General features: G+C 37.6%; 1 protein-coding gene across 1 annotated transcript in view; it reads left to right on the plus strand.

Annotated features, from left to right (window-relative positions):
- The first annotated feature begins 9,355 nt into the window (after positions 1–9,355).
- The window catches only part of TMEM236 (transmembrane protein 236), a 47,510-nt gene continuing 39,200 nt past the window's right edge, over positions 9,356–17,665 (plus strand). Inside the window, exons 1-2 of the mRNA XM_072650249.1 lie at positions 9,356–9,612; positions 16,299–16,371. Of these exons, the coding sequence (XP_072506350.1) occupies positions 9,356–9,612; positions 16,299–16,371 (330 nt within the window). The remainder of the gene's footprint in view (positions 9,613–16,298; positions 16,372–17,665) is intronic.

Raw genomic sequence — 17,665 nt, forward strand, 5'->3', positions numbered from 1 at the left:
CAGAAGCCTCTTGGACCAACAACCATTTTGCAGTGAGCAAGATTAGGGTAAACGGGCCCCTAACTATGCTTAGAGTTGTAGAGGGATAACCTCTGGTACACTGTGGCAGGGGTAGGAAACCTGGGCGGACTCAGATCTCATCTTTCCCCAAGGTCTTCTGAAGACTAATTTACTACAAGATGTGGTGATCACGTTGGAGAGGCTAGGGGCTGGTGTCTCTGTCTGTCTCTCTGTCTGACTTTGTCTCTCTGTCTCTGGGTGTATCTCTCTTCCCCTTCCTCTCTTTCTTTCTCTCTCTGCTGTATGTCTAAATCTATAGGTGCCAAGCAAAGAGAACCAAAGGAGTCAACTTTTTCACAGAGTGGGTCCCAGAGGCAAGAGATAACTATAGCAATTCATATATTTTTATATTTTATCATCCTCCTAAAATAGGTCGCAAGAATTAGGAAAAAATGCTATCTGGCAAGATGCCATTGTGGTAGCTGGGAAAACAGTTTAGCTTTATTCAGGCTGTGAGGATCATCACAGCTTTGAGTTCTCTCTAGGAGCCAGAGAGGATAGTGCAGCCTGCTAAAAAGTGAGGTCCGGCAAAAAGGGTGAGGCATAGCTGGACTGCACCTCCTGGTGGCGTATTCAGACATTGCGCTCCGAGTTAATCCAAAGTCCTTGACTAAATTGTTTCTGTAAGTGATCGCTGACACTAAGCTTCTCTATCCCAGCTGAATGCCACAGGTAGATGAGTTAGGTGGGGATCCGATTAGAATGTGAGACCTGGAACTATGAAGACCTCAATTCAAAGCCTTCCTCTAATACTAAATACACGATGTTGGCAAGCCAACCTCTGATCAAATGAGACATGAAAGTTGTTTGGGATATGCTACAATCATCTCTTCAAAAAAGAGTTAGGAAGACAGATTGATAGCTATCTGTCCTCAAATTGGTTACTTCACCACAGAATGTGCAACTCAAGGCATGATAGGCATGATACCTTTAGTGTTATATATGAACTATGCATGTTGGGTGGTGGATTGAAAGCCAGACTTGAAGCTGGAAGACGTGGATTAAATCCCAACATATAAGTAATGTAACCATGAGCAAGTTATTTAACCTTTCAATGTGCCATATGACTATAAAGGTGCAAGTCACAGATGATCTATATTTTCAGATGGAAATTTATGATAGAATCATGGATTTAGAGGTGGAATAGACTTTAATGGCCATCAAATCCAATTCTTTTATTTTGCAGTTGAAGAACCTATAGTCTAGAGGTAAAGTGACTTGCCCAGAGTTCTTTAGCTGGTAAGAGCATGAGGCAAGGTTTGAATTGGGGTCTTTTTGATTCCAAGTTCAGTTCTCTATCCACTGTGCCACTCCCCTGCCTCTACTTCTCACAGTGGAATCAAGGTCCTTCCCCCCCCCCCCCCCAAAAAAGTAAGCCACACAAAACTTTCTCAGTATTTCTGTCCACACTTTCAATATCAACAGTAAACCTGGGCTATATTAGCTACTAGGTTTGTAATTCCCCAAAGTTTATCCAAATCTAGAGGTTTCAAGTTGGTGGTTCAGCATTCCACATTCATCCAATTAATTGATAGCACCAACTGATGTCACTTCTAGTCACTCAAGAGTGAAACAAGTCAGAAACTGGTAATGTTTTATACATCTATTCTTAGGGAGAAGAAACCTTGTGTTCACACACTAAGGCTTTCTACACTTTCAAATTATTTCAAATGCTGCCAGTTACTAAGTGCCTTGAGTACACTAAAGTCTGTCAGAACTAACTGTAGCAAACTAGTAACTAGTTAATTAGTCAAAGTAGAAGTATAGGTACCAAAAATGACCATAGTCTAACCTATGATGTCGGTACACAGAATCTTGCATGCAGAGAAACATATGTAAATTAAATTACATACCTAAGATCAGTCAATGATCAGGAGTTACAAATAGAAACAGTATCTGCCTATTATCTCGGCATGTGCTGCTCTAACCAGCAGACTTTGTTCTTTCCAAGATTATTGGCGTGACTAGCTTGTTTGTTTCTAATTAGCCCGTTTAGATTTGCGTGAGGTAAGAAAGAAAACTATGGTGAACTTTAATTCAGATCTCAAAATCAACAAAGACTGATACTGTCAGTTTTCTTTAACATAAACAATAAGACCTTGCATGGGTATGACACTTCCCAAGGGTTAGTTACTATGTCTTTTCACTTTGTCATTTTGTCTTTACTTCAATAAGAAAATAGATACTCTTCCTCCAAAAACCAGTATTCTTTTTCTTGTTCTAGATGTTTCCTCATAACTTTTCTTAGTTCCTGTATGTTGTGTTAGAGCTGACTAGGTGTGATCAGTGGTGTGTTTGTAAATGTTTAACAATCAGCTTTCCAAAATAACCCCCAACCATATGCAGGAAACACTTTAAGTTTAATCCACATTATTATTTTCTCCATCACTTTTTAAAGTCTAAACCACCAACAAAGCAACAAATCAAGCTTGGCTTTATAGTGTTTGTTGATTTCCAAGATGCAAATGCTCTCTGAAAATTTAACAGTTGGCTCTAGGTGAGCTTGAGGTGTCCTGGCTCTAGCACACACTGGGCTATGATTCTAATTTTAAAGGAAAATAGCACTGATAATATTAGAATTCATTTTAAAGGAGCTGACTTGTTTATTGAGGGCCTCTTCTGTGGAAGGCATCATGATAGTAGATGGTGAGGGAGGATAGAAAAATGACCAAGACTACTGCCCCTTTTCTTAGTGAGTTTGCTGTTTAACAGCAGAAATAATTAGATGATACATGAGAAATGATAATGTAAATTGAGCCTCCATTATTCTTGTTCTCCAGTTACATTTCATAAAAGGATCATACAATGGACAGGAAATAAAGATATTTTCCATGTGCATATTAAATTGGGTTCAGTGGGTTTATTTGGTGATATGTACTCACAAGTATGAGAAAACTGATGCTGGAAGGTGCTAAAACAGGCCTTTGGCTACACCTACCCTCTTAACTTCTCCCCTCAGTTTTGCAGGGATTTCAGCTGTGATTTTCAGAGCAAATTCTCAGTCACTAGTTCTACTGGTGCATCAACAATTATCATCACAGGAAACAAACTACACATGCACCAGGACATTCCTGGCGGTTTGTACATTTTGTTTCATAGAGCTTGCTGAAAACAATGTACAAGCCTAGGAACATGGATGATTTGACTAATCATTTAAGAGACTTTGAATTTCCAAGCTCTTATAGGCAGGAAGGAAATAGAAGTTTGAAATGTGAAGAATGCCATTCCCCTTGGTTTATACAATATCTCTGTTGAAAGAAGATGATTGTATGAACCATCTTTGTATATAAGCAAATTCTGATCAGGTCTGTCAGATTTCTCAGATTAGATGTGGTTATTATAAAGAATTGGTGGAACCTAGCACTAAACATCATGTAGGATTTGGGTGATGAAAGTAAAATATTTCCCCTCTGATGGAAATGTCTCCCAGCTTTTCCTCATAGTCATTAAAACTGCCTACTCAGTTCTACCATTGTGGATTTCTCACAAAAGGGATAGCTGCAGGAATGGAACCCTGATACTGAGAGTGGAGTTTGTGGAGACTCATAAAACCTATTTTCCCATTTTTTCTGGAAATAGTTTGCAAAATTGGAAAGAGACCCTTTTATCTCTTCAGAGATAGTGTGATAGTGTGCTAAAGTTGGAGTCAGAAAGAACTCAGTTTGGATCCTGCCTCAGATACTTTAAGTACTAGTTGTGGGCAGATATGGGCAGATATCCTAGATTGGAAAAGAGAAAATTTGGTGGTTCGGGGAAGACGGATTAACAAAAGGAAAATGGGAAAGTATCAGAAATACACACACATACACACACACACACAAATTAAAGGTAAGATATACAAACCCATCCATTCTCAAGAGGTTTAACTGCTACTATTATTGACGTGACTCCAAAGTTTGCATCTTGAGTCCTGATCCCTCACCTGAATTTCAGTTTTGCATTTCTATCTATATGGGGAATATCCACAAGGATGCCCTCTCAATCTGTTCAAATGAGAATTTATCATTTCCTTCCTATCACAAATCTCCTGTACCGCTTTCTGCTGGTTTCTCTATTGTGTTAATGGTTCCACCATTTCCCAAATCCCTGAAGTTCAAAACTTAAGCATCATCTATGTCTCCTTCCCCTCATTTGTTCTCCACAACCAGTCAGATGCTAAGCCCTATTAATTCTACCTCTCTAGCATCATTTTCACCCATTTCTTCTATAGGAAATGCTTATTAAATGTCTGTTGATTGATATTCATATCCTTTGCTGCCAAACTATTTTGGACTATTCTAACAGAAACAGTCTATATATGTCAAATTTGACAAGTTAGCAAAATCTCTTGTGTTCCCTTTGGAACTTTTTATTTCCTTCTATGCAGTTTTTTACCCCTTCTGCTTCAATCAAGTGTCAGAGCTCACTATTTACCAAATATACCTTTACTCATGACCATTCCATTCATGTGCCCTGCCTTGGAACACCTAATTTCATTCTGTCAAAGTCTTACCCATTCTTTATAGTGCACCTCAAATGCTGTTTCTTTTATGAAGACTTCACTGATCATAATGGACAAAAATCATTTCTCCCTGTTTGGAGCTCCCATAACACTTTCTCTGTACTATTCTTGTGATATTTATCATCTGTTCCCTTGTTATGTGGTCTTTTGTTGATGTATTTTATCTCCCCTAGGTCTCTTGGACAGATAACATAGTGCCCAGGACAATAGGTGCTCAATATTTTTTTTATGAAAACAAAATCCAAAAAAGCTAATCTAAGTTATTAATGAAAATCATGGTTTCTCTTTTTGGTTTTATTAACATATTTTGTTTTTATATTACAAATATTTATAGATTATTCCCCCACTCCTACCCCTTTCTTCCTCCACTTTGTGAGAGATCACTTGTAACAAAGATCCACTATTAAGATTTATTTGTCACTAGTCTTCAAGAATCATAAATGGTCATTATATTGATCACAGTCCTTTAAAGGTGTTTGTTTTGACAGCGTTATTGCATAAGTTCCCCCTTCTCTTTGTTTCATTCTTATCGTTTTATAAAGACCTCAAAATGGCTCATTTTCATAATATTTATACGTAATATAAATTGTTCTGATTCTGTTTATTTCATTCTACATCAGTTCCTATGAGTCTTTTAATATGTTTTGGAAATAATCTATTTTCTCATTTCTTATGGCACAATAGTACTCCATCATCTTCAGATACCGAAGCTTTTTCAGTTCTTCCTCAATTCATGGGCATTTCCTTAGTTTTCAGGAAGAGATAAAAAGAGAAATTCCATTTAAAATAATTGGAGGATGTATAAAATATTTAGGAGCTTACTCTCCAGGATGCACCAAAGAACTTTATAAATACAACCACAAACAACTGTTTACAGAAATAAAGATAAGAAAATATTTTTTAAAAAGACAAGACTACTTAAATCCATAAAGTCATTTAATATCATACCAATCAAAGTAGCCAAGCATTACTTTGTAGAAATAGAAAAGAACAATTATAAATTCATGTGGAGGGGAGGAAAAATTAAAAAAAATCTAAAGAAAAATAATGAAAAGAAATGAAAAGGAAGGGAGTCTAATAACGCTACATCTCAAGCAATTTTGCAAGGCAATAATTATTAAAAACAATTTAATACTCATTTAAAAAATAGTATGATCAATCAGTGGAACAGATGAAGTACTTAAAATACACAAAGGAATGTGTCTAATAACAATATTCTATAGACATAAAGACCCCAGCTATTGCAATAAGTATTCTTTTTTTTTTAATAATTAAATTTATTTATTTAACTTTTAACATTCATTTTCACAAAATTTTGGGTTACAAATTTTCTCCCCTTTTATCCCCTCCCCCCCCAAACACCAATCATTCTAACTGTCCCTGTGACCAATCTGCTCTCTCTTCTATCATCCCTCTCTGCCCTTGTCTCTGTCTTCTCTTTTGTCCTGTAGGGCCAGATAGCTTTCTATACCCCTTTACCTGTATTTCTTATTTCCTAGTGGTAAGAACATTACAGTTGATCCTAACACTTTGAGTTCCAACTTCTTTACCTCCCTCCCTCTCCACCCCTTCCCTTTGGAAGGCAAGCAATTCAATATAGGCCAAATCTGTGTAGTTTTGCAAATGACTTCCATAATAGTTGTGTTGTATAGGACTAACTATATTTCCCTCCATCCTATCCTGTCCCCCATTACTTCTATTCTCTTTTGATCCTATCCCTCCCCATGAGTGTCGACCTCAAATTGCATTCTCCTCCCCATGCCCTCCCTTCTATCATCCCCCCCACCCTGCTTGTCCCCTTGTCCCCCACTTTCCTGTATTGTGAGATAGGTTTTCCTACCAAAATGAGTGTGCATTTTATTCTTTTCTTTAGTGGAATGTGATGAGAGTAGACTTTATGTTTTTCTCTCACCTCCCCTCTTTATCCCTCCACTAATGAGTCTTTTGCTTGCCTCTTTTATGAGAGATAATTTGCCCCATTCAATTTCTCCCTTTCTCCTCCCAACATATTTCTCTCTCACTGCTTGATTTCATTTTTTTTTTAAGATATGATCCCATCCTCTTCAATTCACTCTGTGCACTCTGTCTCTATGTATGTGTGCGTGTGTGCATGTGTGTGTGTGTAATCCCACCCAGTACCCAAATACTGAAATGTTTCAAGAGTTACAAATATTGTCTTTCCATGTAGGAATGTAAACAGTTCAACTTTAGTAAGTCCCTTATGACTTCTCTTTGCTGTTCACCTTTTCATGGTTCTCTTCATTCTTGTGTTTGAAAGTCAAATTTTCTTTTCAGCTCTGGTCTTTTCATCAAGAATGCTTGAAAGTCCTTGATTTCATTGAAAGACCATATTTATCCCCTGAAGTATTATACTCAGTTTTGCTGGATAGGTGATTCTTGGTTTTAGTCCTAGTTCCTTTGACTTCTGGAATATCATATTCCATGCCCTTCGATGGCCTTAATGTAGAAGCTGCTAGATCTTGTGTTATCCAGATTGTATTTCCACAATACTTGAATTGTTTCTTTCTAGCTGCTTGCAATATTTTCTCCTTGACCTGGGAACTCTGGAATTTGGCCACAATGTTCCTAGGAGTTTTCTCTTTTTGGATCTCTTTCAGACTGTGTTCTGTGGATTCCTTGAATATTTATTTTGCCCTCTGGTTCTAGAATCTCAGGGCAGTTTTTCTTGATAATTTCATGAAAGATGATGTCTAGGCTCTTCTTTTGATCATGGCTTTCAGGTAGTCCCAAAATTTTTAAATTGTCTCTCCTGAATCTGTTTTCCAGGTCAGTTGTTTTTCCAATGAGATATTTCACATTATCTTCCATTTTTCCATTCTTCTGTCTTTGTTCTGTGATATCATTCTTTCTCGCAAAGTCCTTAGCCTCCATCTGTGCCATTCTAGTTTTGAAAGAACTATTTTCTTCAGTGAGCTTTTGAATCTCCTTTTCCATTTGGCTAATTCTGCTTTTGAAAGCATTCTTCTCCTCATTGGCTTTTTGAGCCTCTTTTGCCAATTGAGTTAGGCTAGTTTTCAAGGTGTTAATTTCTTCAACATTTTTTTGGGTCTCCTTTAGCAGGGAGCTGATCTGCTTTTCATGCTTTTCTTTCATCTCTCTCATTTCTCTTCCCAGTTTTTCCTCCACCTCTCTAACTTGATTTTCAAAATTCTTTTTGAGCTCTTCCATGGCCTGAGCCCATTGGGTGGGCTGGGACACAGAAGCCTTGATTTCTGTGTCTTTGCCTGATGGTAAGCATTGTTCTTCCTCATCAGAAAGGAAGGGAGGAAATGCCTGTTCTCCAAGAAAGTAGCCTTCAATAGTCTTATTTCTTTTCCCTTTTTGACCTCTGAATATTCTCCTCACACCCACCTTGCCTCCTGATCCTCCCAGCCAGCGTTTGGGGACTGAGATTCAAATGCTGCTTCCAGCCTTAGGGCTTTTGGCGGGGGCAGGGCTGCTATTCAGTATGAGATTATGTTCAGGTGGTCAGGTCAGGGCAAGGCCACCTCTCAGGCTCAGTTCCCTCAGGGGGTTTATGCACAGACCTTCCACAATGGATTCAGGCTCCCGCCCGCTTGGGGAGCCCCAGTCTGCAGCCGCCTCTCAGCTTCTACCTCCCGGGGGGGGGGGCCCGAATCATAGGGGCACCCCACTCCCCTCTCAACCCGCCAAAGAGACTCTCTCACCGACCCCCGTCACCTGTGGGCGGAGGGACTTGTGCGGCCGCTGGAGATCCCGTCCCTGAAATCTGCTCGGGTCTGTTTCTCTTGGTGCTGTGGCCACAGCAGGTCTGGGCTGGGCTGGGCTCTGTGTTTGCAGCACGACAGACCTTTTGTGAGAGGTTTGAAGGTCCCTCTGTGGGTGGAGGGACCCGCGTGGCCGCTGGAGATCCCGTCCCCGAAGCCCGCTCAGAGGCCGCGGCAGGGCTGCACTCAGCTCCCAGTACCGGCGCCCAGTCCGCAGCGCGAAGAACCCCGCCGCGAGAGGTTTGCAGGTCCCTCCGGAACAGAAATCTCCCTCGCTCCAATATTCCGTGGCCTCTGGGTGCAGAATTCACCGTGAATTACTCCCCTGTAGCCGTTCTGTGGGTTGTGGGTTCGGAGCTATGTGTATGTGCGTCTTTCTACTCCGCCATCTTGGCTCCGCCCCCTGCAATAAGTATTCTTGACAAAAATTGCTGGGAAAGATTGGACAGCAATAAGGAAGAAATTAGGTTTAGATCAACATCTTACAACTTAGAGATACTGACTTTTTAAAAATGCTGCATTTGTTTGTTTATTTTTTTGCCCTAGACATAGTGTGGTTATACCAATGAAGTTGATTGTTGAACAATTGTTAATATGTCTATGTCTAAGCTTCTTAATGGGCAAAATGAAATAATAATTTTACTTGTGTCAAGAGGAATTTGTATGTGAGATAGGTAGTTATTGCCCTAAAAACTTTGTAAATATAGGGTAGTATGTAAATATTTATAGGCACCATGGTGTTTAACAGTAATAATAAATACTTTTGACCAGTACAAAGAAATATGGGGCAAAAGTCATGACTCAGGTGATCCATATGTAACTAATCTAGAAAATCTCTTTCTCAGATATCTTGTACTTATTATTATTAGTTATTGAGATTAATGAACCCTTTAATGGTCAATAAAAGAATAAAAAATCAGTGGTTAATGTGCGCGCATGTGTCTGTGCAAAGAACTTGAACATAGTTCAGAACAGTATCTTTGTATGTATTTATTACTGATTATGTAGAAGGAAAGCTTTTTCTCCTAAGACGTGGCATTTCAGAATGGTCTCCGGAAAATTAATCAAACTCCTGGTTTATGAGATCCTAGAATTTGCTTCTTTTTCTATCCCAACTCTTGTGGTGGCAGAACAGTTTGCCTCAGCCTTCCAAGGGACAAAGAACTCTGCTGAGAAGACATTTTATTGGCTTGTTTTGTCCATTTCTATTGCATATGTAGCACTGGTGACATTGATAGTTTGGATTCCTGTGAAAGTTCTGTTCTACAAAAAGCATCGTATCTGCTCCAAAGTAAAACAATGGTAAGTGTATCCAGGTAAGACATCCAGCCAGGGAACTAGAGCTTGGGTGGAAAACTCCTGTGGTGCTTCTGCCAGGTTGTGAGCTGAGACTTATGGGTGGTGTTGACTGGTTCTTTTGCTTTTCTTTGTATCCTCTGGGCTTAACTTAGTGTCTGACCTGTAGTAAGTGCTCCGTGTTGACTTGTCTACTAATCTGAAAGTAAAGAATTCATCCTACTGAAATTTTAGAAAAGGTTTGCTATGTTGGAAAAATAGCAAGCTGTTTCTATTACTTTTTTATTAACTTAAATATCAGCAAATATAGACATTTTGATATACAAAGACCACAAAAATTGATTGTATGTGAAACTGAATTTTTCTTATATCTATTTTAAAGGTGTATATTAAAAGTTAAAATGATAGCAGTAAAACCACCCTTTTTGTCAGTCTCTTACGTACTTTTTTTTATTCTTTCTGTGAGGTTTAAATGTTTCAGTGATACTCTTTTCTTTATTTTCTTTTAAAATTTTGTATCATTCTCCTTACCCAATTACATCAATACTTAGGAAATGGTACATACTCTGTTACAAATTGTTGTTGTTATTGAGTCATTTCAGTTGTGTCTGACTCTCCATGTCCTAGTGGTATTATTGGATCAAAGGGTATGCACAATTTTATAGCCCTTTGGGCATAGTTCCAAATTGCTCTCCAGAATGGTTGGATCAGTTCACAACTCCACCACCAATGCATTGGTGTTCCAATTTTCCCACATCTTCTCCAACATTTATCATTTTTCTTTTCTGTCATATTAGCCAATCTGATAAGTGTGAGGTAGTACCTATAGTTGTTTTAATTTGCATTTCTCTAGTGATTTAGAACATTTTTCATATGACTAGAGGTAGTTTAAATTTATTCATCTAAAAACTGCTTGCTCATATCATTTGCCCATTTATCAATTGGGGAATGACTTGTATTCTTATAAATTTGATGCACTTCTCTATATATTTTAGAAATGAGGCCTTTCCCAGAGACACTGGTTGTAAAAAGATATTTCCCAGCTTTCTGCTTTCTTTCTAATTTTGGTTGCATTTGCTTTGTTTGTACAAAACCTTTTTAATTTAATGTAATAAAAGTTATCCATTTTGCATTTCATAAAGTTCTCTATCTCTTGCTTCATCATAAATTCTTCCCTTCTCATAGATCTCACAGGTAAGCTATTCTTTGGTCTCCTAATTTGCTTATGGTATCACCCTTTATGTCTAAATCATGTACCCAATTGACCTTATTTTGGTACATGGTGTGAAATGTTGGTCTATGCCTAGTTTCTGCCATACTATTTTCTAGTTTTCCCAGCAGTTTTTGTCAAATAGTGAGTTCTTATCCCAGAAGCTATAGTCATTTACTGCTGTGTTTTATGTACCTGACCTATTGCACAGATCCACCATTCTACTTCTTAGCCAATACCAGATAGTTTTGATGATTGTCACTTTACAATATAGTTTTAGATCTGTATGGCTAGGCTACCTTTCTTTGTATTTTTTAAAAAATTATTTCCTTGATATTCTTCTTGACCTTTTGTTCTTCCAGATGAATTTTTTTAATATTATTTTTTCTAGCTCTATAAAATAAATTTTTGGTCATTTGATTGGTATGGCATTGGATAATCAAATTAATTTAGGTAGAATTGTCATTTTTATTATATTAGCTTGGACTACCCATGACCAACTGATATTTTTCCAGTTGTTTAGATCTAATTTTATTTGTGTGAAAAGTGTTTTGTAATTTTGTTCATATAGTTCCTGGGTTTGTCTTGGCAGGTAGGCTCCCAAATATTTTATATTGTCTTTATATTTATTTTAAATAGAATTTCTCTTTCTATCTCTTGCTACTGGGCTTTGTTGGTAATATATAAAAATGCCGATGATTTATGTGAATTTATTTTGCATCCTACAACTTTGCTGAAGCTGTTAATTATATCAAGTAGTTTTTTAGTTGGTTTTCTCAGATTCTGTAAGTATACCATCAATGATACGAATAAAATGAACATGAATTCATAATATTCTCAGTTGTTATTGTAGTTTAGAATTACTTGAGTAGATTATATTAAACAATAGTATTTAAATGTGGAGAGGCAGCCCAGTACCATGGATAGAAGACTGACTTTAGATTCAGGAAGATCTAACTTCAAGCCCTCCCTCTCACATATTTTGGCTTTGGGACCATAGACAAAGCACTTTACTTCAATATGCTAGCTGATTCTTTGAGATGAGTAGTTGCTGATGTGGTATCAATCTACACTGGGGAAAGAGCTTCCTCACCACGTTTTCTCTAAGCTGATGACACCACAGGTCTAGACAATAACAAAATTTAAATTCTACATTAGGAGAATTGAACATTAGACCTATTTCTTGCACACAAAAAACTGTATATTCCTGTTGTAGCCTTAGATACAAGAAGCTAGAAGGTGAATTTTACTCCTGTACAACAGTAAAGCCAACTTTTTTATATGACTTTGTCTTTTCAAAGTCTGCTTTGCATTCTGACACTCTGTATGTGATTTTTAATTGGCCAGTTCTCATAAATTTTGATCCATAACCACTTTGATATGTTGATAAAGTCTGTATCATTTGAAAATGATTGCTTTAAATAGCCGCATCCTGTATGATACTTTAACCCTCTTATTAAATTTTATAATTTTAAATGAACAAACATTTATTTTCTTTCCATCCCACCTCTCTCCATCGACCTTTACTACAGAAAAAATCACAAGTAAGCATAATCAAGGAAAACATTCCTGCATTGACTATGTCCAAAAGTGTGCATCATTCTGAATATTTAATTGGATGATATTTTAAAAATAGAAAGGAAAGAATGTAATTAAAGACAAGTTATGGTTAGTTATACTTACAAAGGTCACCTTTATATATCTATAAGCACACCTGACACATCAGGGGGAAGAAGTATATGGGAGCAAATTTCCCTGTTCGAAATATAATTATGTGCTTTAATGAATGATCTGATCTTTTCTAATGCATTATTTATGTCCTCTAGGAAAATATATATTTTCCATTATGATGATCATTTTAATTAATTTGATAAATATTGAATGAATAAATAAAATATAATAAATTTAAATATAGTTTAATAGAAATATAATTATATATAAATATAATATAAAAATATAATAAATTTAAAAAGTTTAATAATTTAATAACATTAATTTAATTTTGAGGTGGAGTTATACAGAATGTGTAAAGATATCATACCTTCAGAAGTTTAATGTGTATGTGGGTTTGACTGTAAAGCAACATTAGAAGCAGCAAAAAAAAAAAGTACTTCCTAGTGGAAGAAGAGAGATACCAGGGCTGAAGTAGAAAGTGAAGTCTCTGTGAACACCGCTACGTAATGAATATAATATCACCACCCACACTTGACTCCCAATACAGTGTTGTTATTGCTGTCATTTTTCCAAAGCAAACCCCATAAACTAACCATCTTGGAGTTACCAAGTCACTGGACATTTGGGCTTTTGGGTAGTTTGGCTTATTAGATCACCAAGGGTACCCATTGGCTATTTAGGGACCTGCCATTTTCATTACCCTAAGAATTTTCCTCTAAGCAGAATGTGACACAGATAAACAGGTCATTCTGTTACTGCCATATTAAATTTAATATAAACTTTAAAAACATATGTGATAGGAGTTCACAGTTTCACATATGATCCACTCTTTCTATTCATTGTATATTGAAAATATTATTTCAATATATTTCGTGAGAAAAAAATGAAAAAAGTCTTCTCTGAATTCAGGTAGGTACGCCCCACCTCCCCACATTCAGAAGGGCCCTATTTAAATAAGGAAGTTTGGAAGTCTCTTCTACGGGAATGGTTCCCAATCTAAAAGTCCTCCTGGCCCAAGAAGGACCTGATGGGGGAACTCTGAGTTTCCTAGGATTTCCCTGAGCTTGACTCACATTCTTGGAAAAGACTCAGAATCATGGTGGTCATTAGGCCAACAGCTCCCTTTTAGCAGGGAACCTGGAAGCAACAGGTTGGATGCTTCCAGAAAGGAGAGTAAGAAAGAAGGTAATTTATCAAAACATCCCTCTTTTTATTTCCTTCCTTTCCAGGCTAGAGATCCTATAACCCTTGCTGTTCTCTCATTTCTGATCAAAGGACGTGTGGATGTGGCGTGTGCCAAAATTATAAATATAGCTTTCGTTTCCTCAGACCGTCTCAGGAAGTGCACTTGGTACTTTCAAATTTCAGATTGCTCTCGCCAGGTGTGACTGTTTGGACACTTTATGCCTGGAAAGATAGTTTCACAGTTATAAGTTCAATAAAGCACCAGATGGTTTCTTTTGACTTTCTGACCACCACTGCCATTCTGTAATCTCCTGGATTCTCTCCTGCTTTCATTAGGAAAGCCAGATGTAGGTCAAGAAAAGGAACATTCTTGCACGATGAGTTTGGGTAACATTTGCCTTGAAGCATTTGAGTCCTTTTGTATATGGTCATGAACCTGAAGCAATGAAAAGGAAGGCAGATATCTGAGTCTTGAAGTCCTGTTGTACAAATGAGGATGATGCAAAAATTACAGCTGCCGAGGGACACAACCCATGATGAAAATAAGACTCACTTCCACACTGCTTTAATGATCCTCATCCCATTGAGAGTTATGACTCCCATTTGTAGACTGAAAGTCGTAATTTACAGCCAGTGGATTGAGCACCTGAATTTGGAGTCAGGAAGACTCAAGTTCAATCTTACCTCAGACACTTACTGTTTGAGTGACCCTGGGCAAGTCACTGAATTTCTCTTGGACTGAGTTTCCTTGGCTATAAAATGGGGTTAGTAGTAACATCTACTTCCCATGGTTTTTGTGAGGATCAAATGAGATATTAAATGAAAGGAGCTTTGCAAAAAAAACCAAACAAACAGAAAAAGACTAAAATATCCAGCACCCACTATAAGCAAGGCAAGAAGTTGATATTCTGTTGGAAAGTGAGGTATTGTATTTGCATAGATAAGTAAGAATGAAATAATTTGATGTAATACTAACAGTTAGGGACATGGAGAAAGAAGGTGACCCCTGTGTTGAATCTGGAGGGAAGTTAGGAATGCTTGAGGTGGGGATGAGGAGGGAATGTGTTCTAGATATATGGAACAGCTTGTATAAATGTGTGGAGGTCAGAGATAGATTGCTAAGTTTGGGGAACTGAAAATCATAATCAAGTCAGTCATTTTGGTTTCCGATGTAAAAGGTAGGACTCTGATAAAACTAAAGGACTCAATACTGTAGTAGTTACTCATTAAAAAAACATTTGTTGATTTCTGTTTCCTATCAAGGAAAATGTTCTTGTCTAAAATTCAAACAGTCTGTGTTGCAAAAACAACCAAGAACATTAATAAGAATTCACATTTACATAGTGTTTTACAGGTTGAGACTTTGCAAAAAAGCATGATTAGCGGTACAAAGTACAATCTATTTAGAATCAGAGGAACAAGTTTCCAATTCTTCACTGCTTTAGAATTCCAATCTCTTCCATAGTAGGCACTTAATAGATGATAATAGTTGGCTTGACTTGACTTGCTGTCTACTCTCTGTGTGACCTTGGATCCCTTCCTTTTTCTGATTATCTTTAGTGTCTGATCTATAAAACATGGGGAGTTGGATTCGATGACCTTTCTAATTATATCTTATTTGTCCTCATAACCTCAGCACATGCCTATCACAGTGGCTGTCACTGTGATATTTGTTTAGGTTCTTTAATAAATATTTGTTAATTGATGGATTAACAAATGCTTGTTGATTTACAGTTTCCAAAACTTTTTCCCTCAACAACTCTATGAGATAGGCAGCGTAATTTTCATTAAGTTTGCTTTCCAGGTGAGCGAGTGACATGATTTTCCCAAGGGAATCTAGCAAAGTAAATAGTCACAAATCTGGGTCTGGGACTTGAGCTCGGATCTTCTAACACCAAATCCAATGCTCTTTTTACCCACACTATTTTTAAAAAAGAGTTCCTAAAAGTCTGCTAGTGGCAGCTAGGTGGCACAGTGGATAAGAGTGCCAGATCTCATCTTCCTGAGTTCAAATTTAGCCTCAGACAATTACTAGTTGCATGACCCTGGGCAAGTCACTTAACTCTGTTGGCCTCAGTTTCCTCATCTGTTAAATGAGCTGGAGAAGAAGATGACAAACCCCTAGTATCTTTGCCAGGGAAACACCAAAGGGGATCACAAAGAGTGAAAAAGACTGAATGACAACAACACAAGTCTGCTATTTTATTATTAACACAGATTTTTCTCCAAAGACCAGTTTTTGAACCAGAAGCGAATCCTGTGAGCTTACCAGAATCTTCTTGTTTGCTTTGGTCTCAGATCCTGAATTCTTGACCAAGATTCTGGTTAATTAAATATGATGACAGTGAATGCCACTTTACGTGCTCTTATAAGCTACAAATTCCAATGATTGATGGGCATCTATTTTCTTTTGTTCATCATTTCAAAATCTCTCCCTCTTTTTCCTAGAAGAATAATTTGGGGGGAGGGGGGGTATATGTGTGTGCCCACTCTGAAACATTTCGGAAATGGAAATAAGGAAGCAGGAACTTTTTAGAAAAACTTGAATTAGCAAAATACAACAGGAAGTGGTAATCTTGTACATGATTGCTTTAGTTTACTTGCTTATTTTCTTCTTTGCTAGGAGACCTCCTTTGATGATGTGTATAGTATTCACCACACTTCCTTGCTTTGGATTTTCTGTAGCGGTCACAGAGGTATGTAAGTCTGATTTTCTGGTCTAGATTAACTTTGGACTTTGAGAATATGGACTTCACTGAGGGGTGTTCCAGGATTCTGAGCACCTCCCCTCATATCTGCCTCACCATATAACCTTTCCTTATCTCACCTAAAATCCATGGTTAGAGTGATAAGAGACCTTAGAGATCGTCTAGTTCAGTGGTGTCCAACTCCAATAAAAACAGAAGGGCCAGATGTTGACTTGGAAATTCAAGTCAATATCTAGTTGTATTTTTATTTTATTTTTATTTATTTTGTCAACTATTTCCCAGTTACATTTTAATCTTGTCCTCTTGCATTGGGGAGTTTTCTAGATGTTTGTTGCATCTAGTCCAACTGCGCTGATCTTTTACAAAAGACAAAACTGAGGCTATAGAGGTTGGGTGATTTGCCAACATTACCCGGGGAAGTACATAGCAGAACTCAGATTTGAACCCAGATTCTTCGATTCCAAATTCAATGCTCTTTCTTACTGTTCCACATTAATTCTAAATCTCTCTCATAATTCCTACCAATAGAATCATTTTTATGAGACAAGATGACAGGATCATAGAATCTGGATATGGAGGTGATGTCAGAGATCAGGTCATCCAGGAACTCTTAACTTTCATGTGTCATGAACCCCTGTGGCTATTTGGTGAAGCCTCTGGGTCCCTTCTCAGAATAATGTTTTTACACAAGGTGTTCCAAAACTCTTAATCCAGTTTTAAGCTATTAAAGCTTATACGTATAGGTATACATAAAATTAAAAAAAAAACCAAAACGGAATTACAAAGCAGCCACTAGGGGGTGCAGTAGATAGTGAGCTAGACCTGGAGTCAGTGAAATCAGAGTTGAAATTCAGCCTCAGATACTTCCTAGCTGTGTGACCCTGGGCAAGTCACTTAACCCTGTTTACCTCTATTTCCTCATCTATAAAATAAGCCAGAGAAGGAAATGGCAAGTCACTCCAGTATCTTTTCTAAGAAAATCCCAAAAGGGGGATTTGGTTGGACATGACTGAAGGGACTGAACCATAGCAGTTGATGAATCCCAGGTTAAGAACCTCTTCATTTTTGAGATGAGTATCAGAGGGGTTAAGTGTCATGCTTAAAACTACACATAAGATAGTATAGCTGGCACTCAAAAGCAGATCCTTATATAATCCAGGCTGTCTCATGCTGCAAGATCAGTGAATATTACCAGCAGAGATTCAGGGTTATTTTACCATAAACCACATGTTATCTAGCAAAGGGAGGAAGGGCCTTGAGGATCTCTTCTAATCTGCACCCT

Source organism: Notamacropus eugenii, chromosome 3, assembly GCF_028372415.1.
Source record: "Notamacropus eugenii isolate mMacEug1 chromosome 3, mMacEug1.pri_v2, whole genome shotgun sequence".
Taxonomy (NCBI): domain Eukaryota; kingdom Metazoa; phylum Chordata; class Mammalia; order Diprotodontia; family Macropodidae; genus Notamacropus; species Notamacropus eugenii.